This window comes from Poecilia latipinna, unplaced genomic scaffold, assembly GCF_001443285.1.
Source record: "Poecilia latipinna isolate Pla-1442-1.1 unplaced genomic scaffold, P_latipinna-1.0 Scaffold256, whole genome shotgun sequence".
NCBI classification, from domain to species: domain Eukaryota; kingdom Metazoa; phylum Chordata; class Actinopteri; order Cyprinodontiformes; family Poeciliidae; genus Poecilia; species Poecilia latipinna.
In genome coordinates this window covers 225,958-247,994 of record NW_015112872.1, presented here as the reverse complement: position 1 = coordinate 247,994, position 22,037 = coordinate 225,958, and the positions used below count along the sequence as shown (strand labels likewise).

General features: G+C 39.1%; 2 protein-coding genes across 8 annotated transcripts; one reads left to right on the top strand and one right to left on the bottom strand.

Annotated features, from left to right (window-relative positions):
• The first annotated feature begins 1,456 nt into the window (after positions 1-1,456).
• On the top strand, positions 1,457-7,341 carry LOC106947799 (deleted in malignant brain tumors 1 protein-like). Of its 3 annotated transcripts, none has more exons than XM_015033041.1 (19): positions 1,457-1,577; positions 1,731-1,766; positions 2,158-2,256; positions 2,825-2,887; positions 3,198-3,296; positions 3,396-3,443; positions 3,747-3,845; positions 3,942-3,983; positions 4,267-4,365; positions 4,469-4,510; positions 4,787-4,885; positions 5,005-5,040; positions 5,317-5,458; positions 5,591-5,796; positions 5,925-6,100; positions 6,233-6,463; positions 6,549-6,709; positions 6,817-7,061; positions 7,173-7,341. In XM_015033041.1, exons 1-19 carry the CDS (start codon positions 1,490-1,492, stop codon positions 7,217-7,219), a joined length of 2,058 nt encoding a protein of 685 aa, XP_014888527.1. In that variant the 5' UTR covers positions 1,457-1,489; the 3' UTR covers positions 7,220-7,341. The 3 variants fall into 3 exon arrangements, with proteins under 3 accessions (XP_014888527.1, XP_014888526.1, XP_014888528.1); XM_015033040.1 differs by having other exon boundaries at positions 5,314-5,458; XM_015033042.1 differs by lacking the exons at positions 3,396-3,443; positions 3,747-3,845 and having other exon boundaries at positions 5,314-5,458.
• A 573-nt stretch (positions 7,342-7,914) lies between these two features.
• Positions 7,915-13,461, bottom strand: ikzf5 (IKAROS family zinc finger 5). Of its 5 annotated transcripts, none has more exons than XM_015033051.1 (4): positions 12,990-13,461; positions 12,643-12,806; positions 11,541-11,714; positions 7,915-11,439 (listed from the first exon to the last, which is right to left on the bottom strand). In XM_015033051.1, exons 2-4 carry the CDS (start codon positions 12,773-12,775, stop codon positions 10,472-10,474), a joined length of 1,275 nt encoding a protein of 424 aa, XP_014888537.1. In that variant the 5' UTR covers positions 12,776-12,806; positions 12,990-13,461; the 3' UTR covers positions 7,915-10,471. The 5 variants fall into 5 exon arrangements, with proteins under 5 accessions (XP_014888537.1, XP_014888536.1, XP_014888539.1 ...); XM_015033050.1 differs by having other exon boundaries at positions 12,643-12,803; XM_015033053.1 differs by having other exon boundaries at positions 13,350-13,460.
• Positions 13,462-22,037: the final 8,576 nt, after the last annotated feature.

Here is a 22,037-nt window from a genome sequence, read left to right as displayed (position 1 = left end):
ATGACCAAAAGTGAAAACAAACCAGATTTTTTTATACGTGACCATGTTTTTTCCAATATGAAAAGTAATGAGTGAGGTTCTGATGAATCAGTGTTTCTTTTCTGGTTAATACTTTTTCACACCTCTGCATCTACCCTGAACTTATTAGAAGTTTGCACCTCAGAAAACAGATCCTTTATTTTATAGAGAAACTCACTGAAATTTGGTTCCCTCATGGGAGGACATCCAAATTATTAGCATAACTTAAAAGTTGGCAAGATTTGTAAAATAATTTCCTTTTATTGCATATTTTTAACAGTTTTTCACACTTTTGTCTTTACTTTAATTAGGATGTTGTAATTTTTAAATTCTCAAGAATCCCTCTCCTGAGGGAACCAAATTTCAGTGAGTGCCAAGGTGATGCAGACAAACAACAGTCCTGGGAAAAAAGCTAATAGTCATGTGTTCCACTTTGTACTTTGTTATGCAATGTTAAGCTGTATTACGCTATTAGAGTCATCATCTCCGGTGTTTAGGTGGAAAACCTGCACCTGATTCAACAAGGACAGTTTTATTTCCTCATCCTGTCTGCTGTTTTACAGCTCTTCTTTAATCTTCTGTAAATATTCTGACTGCTATAATGAGTACAGGTACCACAAAAAGAAATTTATTAAGGAAAATGAAGAATAGCATGATTTTTTTTAACTTCCTCTGAAGCTGAAAACATGGTGTTGAAGTTTTATTAACGAATTAAGTGCTTAGGTGAGATATTACTGCTGAATTATTCTAGTCTGTCTTCATTTTAATTTGTAATTTAACTTATTTATGACATTGTCTCTAAGAGACAGTCAGATAACCTCCTCGTCCTAAGGAGTTTGTGAAATGGTCGTATTTATATTTATGTTTTTACACTGAAATTTGTAGAACCTTGACAAGTGTAATTATTAGATTTTAAAGAGTAGAAATGGAAAAAAAAAAACGCGATTCTTGAGAATTTAAAATAACATCCCAATTAAAGTAAAGACAAAAGTGTGAAAAACCGTTAAAAATATGCAATAAAAGAAAATTATTTTACAAATCTTGCCAACTTTTAAGTTATGCTAATAATTTGGATGATGTTAACTTTACTGGATATATCTCTTAGTACATTTTCAGTTTTGATCTCAAACACTACATGCGCTTTAGGATCTATCCAATCTATCCATCATTCATCTAAAACACAAAATAAATGTGTTATTATGAGACTGTATGTCTCATAATAACAGATAATAAAGTAATGTATTACTTTATTATCGGTCTGTTTTTAAGGTTTACAGACCCCACGTGAAATCCTAAACACGTCCTGAAGCATCGGGTGAACCATCATCATTTATTATATTTAATCAACTGTGTGCTTCTCATACGTATATGTTAGTGGGTGATATTTTACTCCAACATTTGGGGACATCAGAAGCTTTATGGGTGCAGTAATCAGTCAGTTGTTGAGCATAAAAGCAGCAGAGATCAGGAGATGAAGCAGATTGAGAGTTGGGGAAACAGGTTCACCATGAGAGCTCTCGTGTTTCTTTGCGTTGTGCTCATCACACAAGGAGTGCAAGGTACGATTCTGTTAAACTTCTTATTTTATTATGTTTTTTTCACTCTTAGAACATCAGTTTATAAGCACTATCTAGTGTAAATCCAAACAATATTTAAAATTTTAGATTATCACCCCATCCTCGACTAACACAATGTGTTTTAAAATCCTTCAGGTTGGACGACTCCGCCAGCATATTACAATACAGACGGTAATTGAGCACCATTTAATGTCAATCCAAACATCATATTTTCAGATGATTACTTTTACCTCAACTAATGCAGCATTTCTTAAGATCTTCCAGCTTGGATAACTGACCAGATGGATTATCCAGCAGCAGAGGACTGAACATTACTTAGTTTGAAAATATTCTCATACTGCAGGTTCATGAACTGGTGGTTTCATTCCTTTTATTTTCACTGTCAATCCACTGTTATCACAACAACAGGGGCACTTTTTACAGCCTCAACCATCCAAATGAAAATCCAAACAAAGTACACCTGCATGGTACATCAGACCCGGCCATCAGGTTATTCGTTTGGAGTTGTTTATAAAGACATATGTTGCCATTTTAACAATAATTGTTTTCTGTTCACTTGTAGATTATTCTTCCTGCAAAAACAAATGTGGTGGCTATGCTTTGTACTGTGCTTGCATTGACGATTGTGAATACTACGGGAGTTGCTGCTACGATTACTCAAGTAAGCAGTGATGCAATGCAACAAAATGCACTTGTGTGGGGTGTTCAACCTCGCAGAAATGTCTTTGTTTCACCTAACAGACAAAAATATGATTTTATGAGCAAATGATTGTATTTTAAAGGCTCAAGTGAAAAAAATGTGATTCACAACATGATTACAAAGTGACAAATTTTAAGTAGAGCAAACACCCTGACATACCTTCCTTCGGGAAGGTACGTCAGGGTGAAGGAGCGTAGAAAACATATGCTCGCTTTCCCCCCAATTTTTAACATGATTCAAGGCAGTTAGTTGTAATTAAAATATATTCTTAAATACTTCTTGGTTGAAGTAGCATTCACATTTTAAATTCTAAATCATCAGAATGCAGCACAAATGTTTATTGCTGTCATTAAGAGGATTTATTAATTGAGAGGATTCTCTGTTGTTTGTGTGACAACAGATAAGCGTGCAGCAGTTTCTGCATCTCTCTGTTCTGACAGCTTTGTGGCTACATGTATAAAAAAGATGCTGCACAACAGGAGTGAACAACTGTGACCCTTACTTCTGACGTCCTTACATCTCGTTTCAGCTTATTGTTCAACAACAACCGAACAACCAGAAACCACCACTGATCCAGGACTCACCACCACAGGTCTGACAAGTTACTTAATGTCCTACTGGTGTTTTATTAAAGTAACAGCTGGATGGGCAGTTGTTGGATGAGAAATTGTCTGTCTGATTCCAGCTTCTGCCGTCCCACTGTGTGGTGTTCTTGTACCAGATTACTCCATAATCCTAATTTGTGACTTTGTGTTAATTCTAAAAGCCTTTTATGTAAAGACAAAACAATCTCTGTATAGATTATCTCTTTCATACAGTGTTTATGATATGAAGTGACAGTTTTGTCTTTTTTGATTAGTGAGGAGTTTATCCAAACCTTAGTTTGAACATTTCTCTCTCAGATCAACCTTCTTGTCGAGACAACTGTTGGTGGGACCTGGGAAGCTGCTCCTGTGACTATTCCTGTCAGTGGAATGGAAACTGCTGCGATGACTACTACTGTGAGTGCAACCTCAATACTTTGTCAGATGATAGTGCTCATAAAAGCTTGTCATAAACACTGCTGCAAAAAGTTTGTGCATTTCTTCTTTCTCTTGCAGCATACTGTGGATACCTCACCACAACCACCTATCCCGAGCCCACTTCATGTAAGACTGCTGCCAACCTCATTATATAATCGCTCAATTACATCATTAGAGCCTTTAACAGAAGAAAATTAATACATTTGTTTCAATTTTTTAAAAGATTACAACAAATGAACATGGCAAAGATTAGCAAAGCACGCATCTGCTGCTCTTTTTAAAAGTATTTATACCCCTTGAACGATTTGTGTAAAAGGTTGAAGACGTGAATATTTTTGTACGATAACGCATCCACCGAAGGTTGGAAGAAACTTGCAGATACAACATTTGTGAATTACTTGCTTACTTCCTCTCTGACCTGTTCAACAGCTCAACCTTCTTGTCGGTACAACTGTGGACTGCACATGGGAAGCTGCTCCTGCTCCAGTTCCTGTCAGTGGAATGGAAACTGCTGCGATGACTACTACTGTGAGTGCAACCTCAATACTTTGTCAGATGATAGTGCTCATAAAAGTATAAACACTGCTACAAAAAGTTTGTGCAATTTTTTTCTTTCTCTTGCAGCATACTGTGGATACCTCTATACCACCATCTATCCCACCACATGTAAGACAGCATCATCAGAGCCTTTAACAAAATTTAACAGATTTATTTAAGATTACAATGAATGGACAAGACAAAAACAAGCTAAACATATTTCGTTTGAAAAGTATTTATACCCCTTTAACTTTTCTTTACATTTTGTCACATTACAACTGCAAACTTGGATGTATTTTATTTCAATTGCATAGCATAGAAAAAGACAAAGTTGTGGATGACTGTTGGAAGAGCCTTGCAGATACAACATTTGTGGATTACTTGCCTACTTTCTCTTTTACCTGTTCAACAGCTCAACCTTCTTGTCGGTACAACTGTGGATGGCACATGGGAAGCTGCTCCTGCTACAGTTCCTGTGAGTGGAATGGAAACTGCTGCCATGACTACTACTGTGAGTGTAACCTTAATAAATTGTTAGTTGATAGTGCTCATAAAAGCTTGTTATAAACACTGCTGCAAAAAGTTTGTGCATTTTTTTTTTCTTTTTCTTGCAGCATACTGTGGATCCTCCAACACAACCACCTATCCCACCACATGTAAGACAACATCATCAGAGGCTTTAATAGAAGAAAATAAATACATTTGTTTCAATATTGTAAAGATTACAGCAAATAAACATGACAAAGATTAGCAAACAAACACCTCTACTGTTCCTTTAAAAAGTATTTATACCCCTTGAACTTTTTCACCATTTGTCAGATAATAACTGCAAACGTGGATGCATTTTCCCCCATTGCTAAAGACAAAGTTGAGGATAACTGTCTACTTTTCCATTGATTATTGAAATATCTTAACCCTCCTTTGTGTGGCAGCTCAACAGTCATGTGAAAACTACTGTGGCAGCTACCTGGGAAGCTGCTCCTGCCAATACTCATGTCAGTGGAATGGAAACTGCTGCCATGACTACTACTGTAAGCACAAATTTGCCAACATCACCTGGATCTGCATCCATATTTAGACATGCTTTGATTACAGTTAGTTTGTTGTGAAATATATGAACAAAAAAATATATATTTTTTGATTTATGCAGCTTACTGTGACTGGACCACTGAAAGTCCCACCTCAGGTAAAACATTTGTTTTCTGTAGATCTATTTTAAAGAGAGACACGTTGAACACAATAATAGAACTTGTTTCTGGAGGTAATCTTTAGCTATATATGTATGTGTATATATATATATATATATATATATATATATATATATATATATATATATATATATATATATATATATGTATAAATTTAATACAGTTTATTTAAATAATGCTAAGTCAAGGCAATTGTAAAATTATCATAATACATTTATAAAAAACTTCAATGAGATCTTTTCCTCCTGTATCAGGGCCATGCGGAGGCTCCCTGTTTGGTTCTGGTACCATTTCAAGCCCCAACCACCCCGACTACTACTACGACAACTCCTACTGTGTGTGGCAGCTCAGAGCTGCATACGACCAAAGGATCTTCTTGGCATTTTCTTACCTGCAGTGAGTAGAAACAGTCAAATCTAGTCACATTATGAGAATGGAAAGTACTGTAGGATTTGCTTTTAAATTTCTACATTTCTACAAATCCTTTTTCAAAAAGTGTTAACATTTTCCTGCCGCTTCCACAAACAGATTGGAGAACTGTTGCAGCTGTGACTACATTTCAGTCTACGACGGACCGTACACTTATTCACCATTTTTGGGGAAAGTGTGCAACACCAGTCTGAGCAATTTCTACTCCACCTCCAACTACATGACAGTGGTCTTCCACTCGGACATGTCTGTGGTCGGCCGGGGATTCAGAGCTGAGTTCATGAGCTCTCTGAAACCCAGCTCAGGTACGCCTGGGTTTTCATGTCTTTATCACTCGGTTGTAAATTCTACATGAGGCAATTGCTGAACTGGTCAAGCTGTAGGGCACAATTATCTATTTGTTTATTAAATATTGAACATTATTCTCCTTCAGGTCGTGTTGACTGCTCCTCGGACTACATGAACATCGTTATCAACAGAGCCTACCTGAACTCTCTGGGCTACGACGCCCACAATTTGTACGTGGACGATCCGTCCTGCAAGCCACAGATTTCCAGCTACGAGGTCATCTTCAGTTTCCCCCTCACCTCTTGTGGAACCGTCAAACACGTGAGCATCTCGCCCCATTCTCAAAAAATATGAATACCATTTAAACATTTTCCAGCATTATTCTTTAAAGTTCGCCAACTCTCGAGAACCGCATACAGATTCTCATGTCTGAAAACCTTCCTTGACGAACAGCTCAACAGCGGCAGAATTGTGTTCACCAACAACATCCGCGGATTTCCCTCGTCGCAAGGAGAGATTGTGCGTCAGTCTTACCTGAAGATGAACGTCAACTGCACCATGGAGCCGGATTCTGTCTCCCAGATCACGTTTGTTGGGAGTAACGGGGGTAACAGCAGCATCGCTGGTACGGGGCGATACAACACCAGCATGGCTTTCTACACGTCCAGCAGCTTCTACTATAAGGTATTGTTTGATCATGGAGATTGGGGCCGTGGAAAGTCTCTGTTGGAAATGGTACGATGCTAATATTTCGCTTTCTTCCTTTCAGGTGACTGATGTCCCGTATGAGGTTGCCCTCAACCAGGACTTGTATGTTCAAGTGGACATGAGTAGGCATGACAGTAACCTTGTCCTCTTCCTGGACACCTGCGTGGCCGCCCCAACGCCCTTCGATTTCGAAACCAGACCTTATTACTTAGTGCGAAATGGGTAAAACGAGAAAATGCAGCTCACCAGAGCTGCCTTTTTCCTCCTTGTTTTTTGATTTTTTTCTTTTTTTGCTAAAAATAGATTTTTTTTTCTGTTTTTACTTCCAGGTGTTCTGTTGACAGCACGTACCGCCCCTTATCTTCTGGCAGCTCGTACAGAGCCCGTTTTACATTCAAGGCCTTCGTGTTCCTGCGAGGCACAGACTCTGTGTACCTCCAGTGCAAGGTCCTGATCTGCCCCGCCTCGGAGAGCAACTCCCGCTGCCGCCGCGGATGCAGCAGACGTAGGGCCAGGGAGCTGGAGCCCAAACACGAGAGCCAAACTCTGGTCATGGGTCCCATTCAGCTCAAAAGTAAGAATGTATCTCAATTTATTCCATAGTGCCTTGAATGCGAACAGAAGCCCAAAGAAATGTTGTGATTTCATGAGAAAAATTAAGGTTGAGCATTTTTCTGTTTGGCAGAATCTGAAGAAGAGAAGAAAGAGCCTGAAGAGCAGAACAAGGCTTAAGCTGTTTCTGCGGAAACGTCATCCAATCAAATCTGTATCCCTTTAAATGAAATGCTAGATTCTACTGAACCTTTCTTTCCTTTCTCCCTCATTATCTGATTAAATGCATTATTGAAAGACAAGCTGTGCGCCTCATTGAGTCAAGCTCTCAACTAAAGTGATTTTTTTCCAGTAAAAAAAAAATAAAGTGACATCCATCATGTTTCCTTTATCCAAGTTTGATTTGCTGGGGTAAAAACTACAACAGGAACCCAGATATTCCCTTTCCTGCTCGTTCTGGCCAAATTTAAGGTCAAATCTAGGTCAGAAAAGATGTAGAGTTGTGGGCCTGCTGCAAGGTCTCCTCTTAGTGGAAAGTTCCCAAACTAAAGCTCCAAAAGAAGACACTCAGGAGGAATCCTGATAAGATGCTGGAACCTTCATTGACTTGTTTTGATGCGCAAATCTTAATTATCGGGCCATGATTTTCTGATTTTAATCTTGAAAAGTGCAATATGAATAAAGTGGATCTGATGCGCCGTTCCTCCTGAACCCAAGATTTGACAACCGGTCAGACCCTCACTTCCAACACCCTTACAGTAAACATCCCTCATTTGTCAAAACACACTTTTAGCCCCCATTCTGGAAAAAGACAAAAATTTGAAAAACCCTGCCCACCAAAAAGAAAAACAAAAACAAAAAAAACGAGGCAAAGTTCAAGTCAGTTAGAAAACACTTTACTTATAAATTAGTAATCCATATCACAAGAAACTCTTCTGCCATCTCAGCTCAGGGAGACGGTGATGGTCAGAAATTTAACATTCATGAATCTACGACAGACGGAGAACATAAGGCAGCCTTTTACTAAATGTCTCCATTAAATTTAGGAACAATAACAAGGTGGTGCTTCTAAAAACAGCAACTCCACCCTCTATGTGTGTTGGTAAGCAACAGACAACAGTACCCGAGACAAAAGACAACCTTGCTGAAGTCTTACAGCCAACACAGTTAAGCTTTTTTTTTTTCTTTTTTCTTTTTATTGACATGGAACACCTATCCAATACTCAATAAATATTCAAAGTAAAAAGCACTGGGATACTTATATTTAATGAAAGATTTCATTGAGAACTACCAAAGGCTAGATCGTGCTACGTGGCAATCCTGAAACAGTGTTCATATGAGACACAAGTTTGATTTTGGATTTAAATACGGAGACACTTGTTACAAAATGACTTCATACAATGTCAAAAAAGTCAGACGGTGACATGATGATGTAAAAAATATATATATTAAATTCGGACAAGACGACTTAAAAGAAACACGTTAACCACGCCATCATGATGGAGGAACTTTAAAACACTTCCTGACCAAACGCTGTCTTATGCAAGCTTTGGCCAGGTTTCACTGCTTGATGCCACTTTCTTGTTCCAGACAGAGCTGGCATGAACTCTTAGGTTAGTTAGCAGCATTCATGGAGAAGAAATTTTGGCCAGTAAAATGTTGAGAAATACAATCACGGCAACCACAATCAACCCTAAACAACCAGCTTTCCTGTTATCCATAAGGTTCTGGGTCTAGCTGCTATAACAAGAACAGGAAATAGTATTTTTAAAATGACAGTCGTCTCAAAATTTTGACACGCACACACACACACAAAAAAAAAAGAAGACAAGGTCAGGCACTGCAAAGAAATCGTAGTAACGCACCGAGCACAGAAATAATTTCAACACGGCTTCGATAAGGCCAACTGTAAATATCTGAGGAATAAGTAGAAGTAACTTTGGGTGTGTTGAGACTTTATTTTTATCGTGTTGTCAAAGATGTAAAAATATAAAAACCGGATCGCCTGATTTGTTCAGTGCCAAGTCAGATGTTTACGAGCACTAAACACAAGGCAGACACCTCAAATTGTTTTTAAGGCAGTTAATGGTTTAGCTGAACAGTTTTTTTTTCCCCCAAGGTGGAATGATTACAAAACGACAGTAATTTAGAAAAAAAAAAGTTTTAGTGTACTGTAGTGTTTTCTAATCCACATAATGTCAAAATTAGATGCATATGCTGCGGCAAGTTGATGCACTTTTTGCAATCATGGCCGTGCTTTCTTTAGGCCCAGTCCTGGCTGAAAAATTGACAGTTTTCATTCTAAAGTACAAAAGTTCAATTATCTTTGAGCAAATTTTAAACTGTTTGGGATAGGAGGCATTAGTTATGCTCACTTAGCTCAGACGCTTAAAATTTTGACAAAACTGTTTTTTTTTTTTGTCTTTTTCATTATGACTATCTTAAATATTCTATAAACAAAATGGTTCCAGGATTTATAAAACATGTTCCTTCTGGATAGATATCCAAAAGCAAGACCTCGACTCTAAATCTGTGGACAATCTTTTAAAGCAGCATTTAAACCAGAAAACCAAAAAATGAAAACAACCAATCCTGACACAAACAAGACTTTCAGCCGGAACAGAAAGTTTGCTGATAGCTACAAAAAAAGTAGCTATGAGCAATGCAAATACATATTATTTGGAGTGTGTTTATATATGAGACTGTATATATAATTTGACCACAGTAAATGTAACAGTGTGCACCCAATTTGTCTTTCTGAGGTTCACTAAAGTTTTGTGTTGTATAATAAATCCGTTTTGGAGAAGAGTTCAAATGAATCATTAAACACCCAAAACCAAAGACATTCATACGAAGCTGAGTGCATGTAAACCTCTGATGGGCACTGAGTTTTTCCCCCAAAGGAAAAGGTGTCGAGTGCAAATTTAAAAATACGAGCTGGAAAACTCATGTTGCTCCAGTAAGCACCGGTGACTTTCAACTTGATGTAATTTTCTGTTCACAAATCAATTAAAACTTTGTACGTTTAAAATTCAACACAGAAAACTGATTGAATATTTAGGAGATTGCTATTTGCTAAAACGCATCCACATATGCAAGTTTGAGTCAAATCCAGTGCATTCCAAATAAATAAACCACATAGGGAAAAGGATCCAGAATAAATGTGACTTCTACCACCACCACCGCAAATAAATTCTTGAGATGTCAAAAACACTGATTATTCCTTTGTAACACACTAGAACGGGGCACCTTTAGCTATGCCTAAAAAATAATGTTCTGAATACCAACGATGCCCTGTGCAAGTATAACTTTAAAAGCCTATGCTACATACAGGCCAAGTGAAAGACCAATAAATAAAATTCCTAGTAAGTAAAAACAAGCGGTGTGCTAAAAGAGTTCTCAAGAGTTTTTTTTTCCACCCCCATTCTGTGATCACTTGTGCTGCCCCCGGGCGAAGTGGCAGGCAAAGTCGTACTTGCTCTTGCACTTGTGGCCGCAGATGTTGCACTGGAATGGGTTCTCGTAGCCGTGGCACCCCATGTGGATGGTGTAGAGGATGTTGTCGGGGAAGTAGATGTCACAGTGTTGGCAGTGGTGCAGCACGTGGGGGTCCTGAACGGGGGCGGACTGGCCCGGGGCCGGGGTGCTGGGCTGGCTGTTGGATATGCTCGGGGTGCTGGTGCGCCCGCTGTGCTCGCTGCACGGTCCGCCCGTGGGACTGCAGTTACTGTGCGGAGGGGCGCGGGGCTCCGGGGTGATCGGGGAAGAGGAAGCGGCGCGAGTCATGCTGGCCGTGACAGCAACAGGGGCGGTGGCGGGGTGCGGCTGCTGGATGAGGAAGGGCTTTTCGTCCACTACGGACTCGGCTCCCGGAGACATGGGAGGCTGGGTCTGGGCCTGGGCTTCTGAGGGAAGGCTGGCCAGCTGGCCTGCAAGGGTGGACAGCTGGTTCAGAGGGTTATCCATCACCATCTCATGGTGGTGGTGGTGGTTTGGGTCAGAGGAGAGCCCGTCCTCCGCCGCCCGGCTCTGGTTGTCAAAGGTTTCTTGGCGCAAGTGGGGCAACTCGTGGGAGAAGTCGTTGGCCCCGTCAGCTTTGTGCACCACCATCGACGGGGGGCTGAAGTTGATGAGGAGACGTCGACCGTAGGCCAGAGAGCTGGCCTTCTTCTGCAGGACACTCAGCATCTTCTTATGGGTCAGGGAGCGAGCACCTTTCATTGGCAGGAGTTTGTGCCGTCTGCGGCGATGGTGCGACAGGTTGCTGCGGTCGCTGCAGCGGAATGAGCAGAGCTCACACTTGTAAGGCTTCTCGCCCGTGTGAGAGCGCATGTGAGCTTCCAGGTGGCGCTCATAGGCGGAGGCAAATGGGCACAGGTGGCAGCGGTGAGGCTTCTCTCCTGTTTGTCAGAAAAAAAAAAAATTTGACCAACATTTGTTTGCAAATATTTTCATGCCACATAAGTCACTGTGATTTGTGGAATGATCTCTGAAAACATACCTGTGTGAATGCGGATGTGTTCAATGAGTCGGGCTGTTCCTCTCGTGGCATAGTTGCAGTAGCGGCACTTGAGTTTGCCATCGTAGGTCCTCTCGAAACCATCAACCAGGATCCCTGAGCTGTCCTCCAGGGATATGTCCACCGAAGGATGGTCCAGGCCATTCTGGCTGCATTCTGTGACCAAAATGTGTTGCACAAAAACCAAATGAAGTAACATACAAATCTTTTTGTTTGTTATGTGTTCATGGATACCGATGCACTTTTTTATATTTAAAACATGGGTTTACCAGTTGATAAAAGCCTGCAAATCCTAAAGGCAATCAGTTGCACTGCATTTTGTTTAGTGGTTTCAAAGTAAAGGGGGCTGAATATAAGTAGACGCTCACATTTTATTTAATTTAAAAAGAAAAAAACTCCTTAACATCACCGTGATATATAATTTCCCTGTGGAATTTAAAAAGTATCTCAGAAATTAATTGAACTGAATTGCTCTTGACACTACTGTGTGAGGGTGCTTAGCATTAAAGCACTCTAAAATGCATTGACGTTTCTGGCTGTAACATGGCGAGATTTGAAAATATTAAAAGGATACAAATACTTTATTTGAGGCACTGTACTTACACGCAGAAATGCATTATAAAATCAAATTCAAAAATATTTTATTAATCCCAAAGGGAAATTAAATAACCACTTAAACAGAACCAAGACATACTGTCATGTTTGAAATAAATAAATTAAATAAAAATAAATAATACTCAGTATGTCTTGGGAGTAATATGTAAAAAATACAGTTGTTTGTTGATACACTATGTTGACTAAATTGTATGGTGGCCTAGAAGGTTTTACAAAATGTAAAAGCCACAACGGTGAAGTTATGCTAGCATGTTGTTCATATCTTCTGTTTTAGCATAAATTCCTTTGTGGGTTTTTGCTGTTGCTATGTTGCTTTGGCATTTTGCTGAACCTTCTGAGCCACCGTAAAACGGTGATCAATATTTAGACACATTAATACTGAAACTACCAAGAATATTCCTGCTGCTTGCTGGGGACATTCATAAAGCTACAAGACAGAACAACAGTAAACACATGAGAAACACGTCACCTGCTGGCAGCTCGTCCACCTCCTTGACCCCGCTCACAGAGCCTGATATCATGTTGACATGTTGAGTCTGCTGGCTGAGATACTCCTGGAAATCCTTCACAAAGTCCAGCGTGTCCGGCTTTTCCTCCCCCATCGGAAGAAAGTGACGGAGGTTCAAGTCACTGCTTAACAACATCACATATTTGGACCCTTATCAGTGAGGACAACGAGAACATTGAAGCGATTTTAAAAAAAGAAGAAACAAGACAAAAAGATCTGGGCAGGTACATGTAAAACGCTATGTTTTATAATCTCCACATTTGTCAGTGTATTTAATGTTATCTAGTTGAACTGTACAGCATACCAACCTCCAAAGATAAAAACAGCCGGATGATTTCTTTAAAAATAATAATAATAAAAAACTGGTGTCAAGTCCCGTTTACTGGCTAGCCAGACACAAAGACAGAAAAACCCTGGAGAACAATGATTGACAAGCAGGAAATCGGCGCGATCCAATGTCTGGTCGGTGTTTTCTACACGCAGCTCCTCCTCATCATCGTTAGCATCACCATCATCGTCATGTTTGTTACCAAAACCGTGTTAGCCGGCCAGCTAACGTTAGTTCTGCTAGTGAAAAACATCTTTTTTTTAAAGACTCCACAGAAAATCAGACAAAGACACAAGAGTTTACATTAGGGAGAATATTCCAGTATGCTAAAATCACTTACAACGGTCACAATTATGAGAACAACAGCAAGTATTTCCCAGGGAAGCTAGCGGGCTAAATCAAAACAATTAACCAGTTAAAGTCCATGTTGCGCCGTTAAAAACCGTCCCCTAAAACTGCAACACCTAAACAAAGGTTCCCACCGGGAATGTAGCGGCAGCAAATTTTATTTTTGATTTTATTTATTTTTATTTTGTCAGCAACTGTTTTTGTCTCTTATGCTTTTCTTGCACGCAGTAAAAAGGTCCACCAGGATAGCATTAAAAAGCAAGAGATGAAAAAGATCTTTAAAATTACTGTATTAACACTATAAAAACATTTTTAATTTGGTCAGAATTGTTTAAACTTAATTGCCATATGAAATCAAGACATTCTCATTTATTTGTTCGGGAACTTTAAAGTCTTAGTCTTTAACACTTCATTAATAGTTCGAAATTAAATGTTAGAATTAAAATAAATGTTTTAAATTTTTATTTCAAATTTTTAAGAATCTGCAAATTCAATCTACTCTAGTTTTTTTTCTCAGGCCGCTTTCATATTTTTTCTGAAATCGATGCAAGTTATCTCACAAATGGTAGAAAATGTCATATATAGAGAAAAAAATATTTTCAAATAAATATGAACTTTTATTCTTCTTCTTATTTATCATTACTTCTATTTTTATTTATTATATATATTTTTATATTTTATCACGTAACAATTAATAACTTTCTCTGGTAGGTAAGCACAGATGTTTTTACACGTAAAATGTGTGGCATGCTTGTACTCATGACCCTTAGTCTGAGACTCCCAAAATAAAGTCCAGCACAACCAAATGACAGCAAAAGTCACCGAATTAGGTAATCCGAGTTCATATGTGTGTAATTTTTTCCCAGTATTAAAATAAGATAAATTACAAAAGCTTTGTAATTTATCTTACAAAGATAAAAAGATAAACTGAACATGTCTTTCTTAGTCATAACTTCCTCCCTTAGAGTAAAAAGAGCACATTTGTCTTAACAAGTGTTAAGACAAGTGTGATTTTAAGAGTCAATTTTTGAGTCCATTTTTGTTGAAGGAGACTCTGTGCTTGATGTTTGTGCTTAAAACATTCATGGGCTGATCAAATTTTCATTGAGGAAGATTTACACTTCCATTGACTAAATTTATTAAGAAATTTTAGGGAAATAGACACAGAAACCATAACTGATTTGAAAACAGTGAACGGTTAAACTTGCTCATGGGAAATGGAAACGCTGTAAAGAGTTTGTCAGAGAGGAAACTGGCGAAGGATGTGTGAGTCACCCCTTTTTGACTTAGTTGCTCTAAAGATGTTGAAAAAAATGCAACATAAAATTTGCTTGGGAATGTCAGACCCTTTCCCTGGTAAAGTTATACTCTACAACCCCATTGTGTCAAGTGTCATGTCATGTATTTTTTGATAGCATAGATCATTTTCTTCTTTGAAGGTAAAGTAGCTTTGTTGCAGTTGCTCAGCACCAACAATTGTCTTCTGCTTACCTAAAGGGACATACAGCCCTCTACTCAACAACACTCTCCAGCTCACTGTGAGATCAGTGTGTTCTCTGGCCAGAAGAAATAGATCATCCCAAGAAAGTTGTGGTTCTACGTTCACCAAACCAAGTCTTTTTTTTGATGGGGTGGAGCAGGGGCTCTACTCCCTAACTCTCCTTGGATCACAGTGTTCCTCTACTCAAGTCTAAGGCCAAGTCCACTTACCCTAAGACGAATGAAGATAATTTCTGCTGCTTCTGCCGGAGACCTTGTAAATCAAGAGTCTTTTGGCTCAGATCTTTATTCACGGCAACTAAACAAAGCAGCATCCACATTACTGAGGGCATGGCTCCAACCCACAGCCCATCTGTTTATTTTCTGCTCTGCCCCACCTTCACTTGTGAGCAGGACACCAAGAAACTTGAAACTTCCACTTGAGGCAGAGATTGGCCTCGATTTAAGAAACAAGACCTTAGACTGAGGAGACATCTCTCTTACTCACTATGCTGCCCCCCTTTGGCAACCTTAGGTCCATGTTTACACATCTCTTTCCCTTTTAACCAGTGATTTTGCTTTTACTGAGAGAGGAATGTGGTTGGTTATGCATTTTAAATAGTTTGTACATCATCCAAACATTTGACTGTTCAAACTGATATGAAAATGACCACAGAATGAGTTTGTCAATTTTGTATCGTATCACCATGCAATCACCAAGGTGTTCTATAAGATGAAAGACAACCGAGAAAGAGTTCTGCATTCATTGATGGTTTGCACTTGACATTCACTAATATTCTGTAAAAAGCATCAGAGAACTTCACAGAACAACCAAGATTAAATTACTTCCAGGTGAAGTAGTTACAGATTAGGGTTATGTCTAAAAGCATTTGGTTATACTGGATAATACTAATAGGTGTTTAATTAAATAGGGCATGGCACACTTTTCAGATTTCAGACTTGGATAAAAAGAGTAAAACATTTATCCCTTAAAATCTTTCATCTAGTTTTTTGTGCTCTATCACCGAAAGTCTCACCATGTCTCACTAAAATACATCAAAGATTGTAGTTGTGATAGGACAAACTGTGTAAAAGATCAACTAATATGCAAAATTATGCACCGTCCTGCTTAAGTCTGTCAGTTAAGTGTCCTCTTTATATTAAAATATATACACAGGTAATTATTTCCTGATCCTTATCCTCTGTTCATTACCTTCGGTGTCATTTTTCACAGAGAAGTGGAAGCACCCATCTCTTGTCACCAGCTGATGAAATTAACCGATAGCCTGTCATCCACATACCATAAGACATGACACACTTTCAGATGTGCAGTTTGTAATTATACTCAAGTGTCAAATGAGGCACGGCAATAGCAATACGTCCAGAGGCCACTGACAGATTCATTCAAATTTGATCACAATCAATAATTAACAAGTTAAGTGCACAGCGAAGATCATGTTGCCCCATTTGTGTCAAACTTGTAGGACAACCACCGAGGAGAAGATGATAAACGGCCAATTAGATGGAGACTACTGTATCCTTTTACTCCTTAACAACTGCTACCGTCAGAGCATGCATGTCACAGCAGTAATGAAAACCTGCTGGCATCTTTACTTTGCAATTTGAGCTGTTCATTTAGAGTTCATTTTTAGGTTCATCTACCTGACTATCATCTGATCTTTACAGTAGGTCATTCTTATGTAAAATGAGTAGGATTTTTACCATTTGAGCAATTCTTTGGTAAGTTCAAGTAGCTCTCCACGCTTTCTGGTACAGTAAAGAATTTGGACACCAGATGGCGCACACGCACCAGAGGTGAAAATGGCTTCGCTCACTCTGCTTGAATTAACACTTTGAGAAGCCAGCACATCCGGGATGTTATGGCGCATAAAGTGAGATTACACTAATTAAGGCTGTGTCTTGAACGTCTCATCATTGCCAAGATTCTGGAAGGTTCTTGCACCTGCGGAAGCAAAGGACAGTCGACCTTATCCGGTGAACCTCGGCCACGAGAAGAGCCAGTTACATCACCCTCCAACAGCCTGTCCCCGCTAATGTTATTTTATTGCATTTTAATTATGCTCAGGTTTCTACCGAGGCCTGAACCTCCTGAATAATTTACAAGCAGCCATGGTGATTTGTGGGCACGAGAAGACAAAAGAGCACACTTTCCCATTGCAGTGGTCTAATTTGTTTCAATAGTTTTGTTTTTTAAAAAATCCTGCCGCAGAAATTATTGAGCCACTAATCTTCGGTCGCATTTAAAACTGCGAATCTCCAGAGGTTTCAAATCATTGTGGCCTCTTGACTAAAGGAATGATTTATTGCGCCTAAAAATACTAAAGGGGAGCATTGGGTCAAACTTAATTTTGCATTCATGACTTGTTCAATTCCAGATACATTAAGCTGTTCCGCTAAAGGGCAGCTGCTCTGCTAATGAGACTGGTAGCAGGTTATACTCTTATTGCATCCAGTATGTGACTCTTTGCAGTACAGGTATGTTTCTTTTTCCCACATGAAAGATGCCTTTGGAGTTACTAAAAAGTTTTCAAAAGGTTATACATTTAAAACAGTTTCATAAATCAGTCGGTTACACAGTAATGTGTTTTTTTTTAAAGGAATAGGCTTGATTTGGGTCATTGGACTCAAACCAGGTTTGATGTCGTGCGCTTACAAGGTTCACGTGTGCAAAAAGTGGAGGTTTTTGAACGCTATGGCTCCAAACCCAGGGCGTCTTCCTCTTGGGGGTGCTAGACGCTCTTTCACAAAAAAGAGAGGTAAAAAACCCCATCATATCTCATTTGTGCCCTGAAAGAGTTTTGTATGTTGTGTAAATAAATGTAAATTCATCCCCCATGTCCTCTTAGGTTAAAACATATCACAGCAACATGGGCTTGTAGATTTTGTTGGAAAACCCATAAAACACATATGGACACATGTGGACTCATGCCTATAAGGGCAGCTTAGAGAGAACACTTAACCTGAAAGTTATGTTTATAGCAGGAGGATGGATCCCCAGGAGAACCATGGCCAGGATTCAAGCCCAGGACCTTCTTGCATGGAAGGTAGTAGTGCTACAACGGCTTCACTGCACAGTCCTGCTTGCAAAACATTAATTTATTTAAAAAAAAAAAAAAAATCTATTTTGGGTCCCCAAAACGTGTTGTTGCAGATTAATGCAGAGGGAAGTCCTCCTAAAACCTGCTCCTAGCAATAAAACGTTGGCACGCCGACATGATTTCAACAAATTAATATGTGTATTATTATTATTATTATTATTATTACAATATACGATGCAGAACCAACCCAGGGACAACACCTGTCTTTGAGAGGCTGGCAGTGTTATCCACTTGCTCCGATTCGCATTTAAAAGGCCTTTCTGGCAAGATTTCCTTCTCCCCTTAATCACTTGATTTAAAGGCCTCTTGTTGTTTAACACTACACTGGACAATTAATTTACTCCTCCTTTCCCTGAAAGAAATTAGAATTTAATTTAAAGAAGGTCTTTAGCAGTTTTGTGAGACTCCGTGCCATTTGTTATGCTTGCGTAGAAAGCTGTCTCGGAGATCACCCTCCTGGAAAAGCTTTTTAATCCCAGACAAGTGCAGCCATAGTAACAGCAGACAGGAGCCTCTTGGAAGCAGAAGGGTGAAGGGGAGGCTTGGAGATTTATTCTCCTTTGACTGAGACTGTTTCTTTTCTTGAGGTCTCCTGCTCCACGTGGAGAATTTGAAAAAGAACTGAGAGGTGGGGTGGATAGGATAAAGGAGGTATATATTAAGCTTTTCTTTCCTCTCACCACTTAATTTCCTTGCAGGCGCGCCTTGCTCCGGTGTAATGAATGTAATTGCCGCCTTTGATGAGAATGCTATTATCTGGATCACACTTTACATGGGCAAACAAGACTTGGCCCTCCCTCCTCCTCCGCCTCCCATTTAACTCAACAGTCAGACCCCCCCAATTATGCAGAGAACAAGTGGCTTTTCATAAAACCAGCGTGTCGCTCTCGATTGGTGGGGCTTGGAGGCGGCTACATGTGGACAAAGGATAGATTAGATGTGATATAGGTGCACCAAAACCCCATTTCCTTGATTAATTTCCTGCATGGCTCATAGGAAAGGTTCTACTATTTCCCAGCTGAACTTAATCTTTCCTGCGAAGATGAAGGTTTTATCATTTGATAGATGTGTCAACTCGGTGGACGGCGAGACATCTTATTGGCCTACGGTGGATTGTATTTATAGACTTTAAATGCGTCATTTTCTCATTTCAGTGTATTTTATTGGGATTCTGTCGCCCTGCTGGGAGTTGAACTACAGTCTGAAGTCTTTTGTGTCCTCGTACAGGTTTTGTCCCAGGATCGGCCTTTAGGGGTTAGTGTGGTCAAAGCCAAAAAGGCCAAAACGTCAAGTTTTGATCCACAAGTCTGCATGTCCCTTTCAAGGTTTATTGCAGTCTCCGAACACGCTTTCTTTCAACAATGGCTTTTTCCAGGTCATTCTTTCATACAGGCCAGATTTATTAAGTCTTCCACTAATGGCTGATGGGATCTCTGCAGCTCCTCCAGAGTTCCCATAGGCCTTTTGGCTGCTTCTCTGATCTCCATGTTAGGTTCAGGTTTATAGGTGTACCATACTTTTTGCAATCTGAGATTATATTTTATGACCTGAACCTGTCTTAAACCTGACTAATTTTTAAAGTAATTTCCTATGGTATCACCATGTTATTCTGAAGGGAGTTGATTGCACTGGATTTTATTTGGGGGTTATTTGAGTAAAGGGGATTGAATATAAATACACACTACACTAAGTTCTGTAGGTTTAAGTTGTTTGATTGCAATCCTTCACAACATTTTTTTTCTGGCCTCAGCCTAGTTTCCATGCTGATCTTGTTCTGCCCTACTGTCATTATTTCACTCGCGCACAAAACAAATGAGGTTATTCACACATCATCTTTGTCTCTGTGTCACACATTCACAGACAGCGGTGCGCTAAATGCTCATTTAATAACAGGGGTGAACAGATATGGTGGGATTTTATGAAGCGACGCGCAGTAAAGCTGCTGTCACATTAGGAAGTCTAAGCAGGGTATCACTGCCCCACATTCATACTGAAGTACCACTCAGCTACACACACACATACTCACACACACACACACACACACACATGCACGCACACACCAGACTGGCTGCAACAAACCAGCGAGATTCTTTCCAATATTCCCAACAGGCAGAAATATCAGGAACAATCAAAGCGACTGTCACAAGTGACAAATTATACTATTACTCCTCAAAGATTGTCATTCTTGAAATCTATTCGCAGCCGTTTCATCTTCATCAATGAGTGATTATTCCTCTAAGCAAGCAATTCCCCCGTGATTTATTGGTAATCAATTCATTTGACTATTAAGCTCTTAGCATCGCTCCAAGCAAACCAGCGGCAGCCGCATTCACTTGCATATGTACCCAAGCGGCGGCTCGTGGCAGTTTCATGGAGTGATGAATGCCGGCCGCTCGACCACCTGACTCTCGGAGGTTTATGCCATCAGAAACAGGTCGCTATCCAGGCCCCAGCCACGGCCAAGAAAGAATTGGCCAATATTTTTGAGTGAAGTGGCATTTTAGCAGTATTTATTTGATGGCTCCCACTACCAAAACCACGGCCCACAAATAAAGAAGATGGTATAATAGCTTGTGACTGGCCGGCTGGCTCCCAACTTGAAATGAAGTGTCCGGTCGTGAGTTATCGTGGCCAAACGTCATTTGTACAGCCGGAAAAGTGGGGACATTTTTCTGCCTTGTCACTTTCTGGCCATAGCTCATTGTCCCGAATGATGCCTCTGAACGCACAGTTGCCCTAATACGAGCATTACACTTGTGCCGTGAGAAGGCTGGTAATGGATCAGCCTGTCTATTGGAAGATAATATATAGCACATCCACTAGCACATCCTTAAACACCATGGAGTAATATGTGATGATGTGTGTGTCAAACTGCGTTGCAGTCAGAGTAGTATTTCAAAATAGTTGAATTTAAACATAAATAGATTTAGTTTTGGAGGTGAGCAAAAAAAAAAAGAAAAGTTTTTTAAATTATTTTGAAAATTATCAACCATTTCATTGTCACGTATATTTATCTGCCGTGCAATGCAGTTCATTTTTAAAAAGCACAAGTAGAACTTAGTGTGATTCTTCTATGAGGACAGAAAAACACTTAATGCACTTTTTATTCTATTTATGTGAATATTTTTTTGTAAAGCAGGGATAGAACATTGGTTTTCTTAAAATAATGTAATATATTTTCTTAAGGACTTGCACAGTAAAGGTGCTTTAATTTGACAAGGAAGATAATTTCTGGTAAAATACGTCAAACTGCAGATCTATTGAGCAATGGGGTTTTGTCGATCAAAAAGTTCCACAATATCTCTAAATAAAATAAAACTTTTATTTGTTTTCTATTTTTCAGTCCAGGACTAAAAGATGGTGTCTTTTTGTCTTTATTGTCTAACAAACCAAATGTGCTATAATTTGACACTGAAATGAATTAGAAATTTTGTGAAGCTAAATAGGCGACGCACGTAGGCTTATATAAGGTGAACGTCAAATCTGGTGTTCAATTATGAAATGATTAATTATTTTAAAAATGTACATTTACCCTTAAAAAAGGATTAGCCTCTAGATATTCACCTACACCATAAAATCATAGCAGCATGTTCATTTTATATTTTCTTCTCATATGTTTTAGTTAAATTTGATCAATAATTGATATGTATTCTATCTTTATTTTGAGTTATTATTATTTTACAGTATGTTTCCGATATTAAGTTGTCATTTAAAGCAATCTAGAATTCTTTTGAAACAATTACAATGTTTAACATTTTTTGGTATGACAAGAAAAGTTCATGGTTGTGAGGGAAACAAGGATCTTAGGAAAAAAAAAAAACTGAGGTTTGATTTGTTGTGGTGGCTAACTCTTCTGACTGAAGAGTTAGTGGTCTGTGTTGGTAAATGCATCTAATGTGAAGGAAGTTTTAGATTAATGGGCTCTTTGCTCTTTGAGAATATTGATCTAATGCTATCTGGCCAGGAACGATTTCCCATGTTCCTCTGCTGTAATTTTAATAATGCATCACCATCAAGAGCAAAACTGTGTTCAGGGGAGGACCTAAAAAAAAAAAAAAATAAATAAATAAATATATATATAT

Excerpts from the sequence above, each read along its gene's own strand:
- LOC106947799 (XM_015033040.1), top strand. The coding sequence starts at position 1,490 with ATGAAGCAGATTGAGAGTTGGGGAAACAGGTTCACCATGAGAGCTCTC. Across the intron at positions 4,886-5,004 it reads CTGCTGCCATGACTACTACT|CTTACTGTGACTGGACCACT; the intron begins GTAAGCACAAAT and ends TGATTTATGCAG. Across the intron at positions 5,459-5,590 it reads TTGGCATTTTCTTACCTGCA|ATTGGAGAACTGTTGCAGCT; the intron begins GTGAGTAGAAAC and ends TTCCACAAACAG.
- ikzf5 (XM_015033049.1), bottom strand. The coding sequence starts at position 12,817 with ATGTTGTTAAGCAGTGACTTGAACCTCCGTCACTTTCTTCCGATGGGG. Across the intron at positions 11,715-12,642 it reads GGTGGACGAGCTGCCAGCAG|AATGCAGCCAGAATGGCCTG; the intron begins GTGACGTGTTTC and ends TTTTGGTCACAG. Across the intron at positions 11,440-11,540 it reads ACACATCCGCATTCACACAG|GAGAGAAGCCTCACCGCTGC; the intron begins GTATGTTTTCAG and ends TCTGACAAACAG.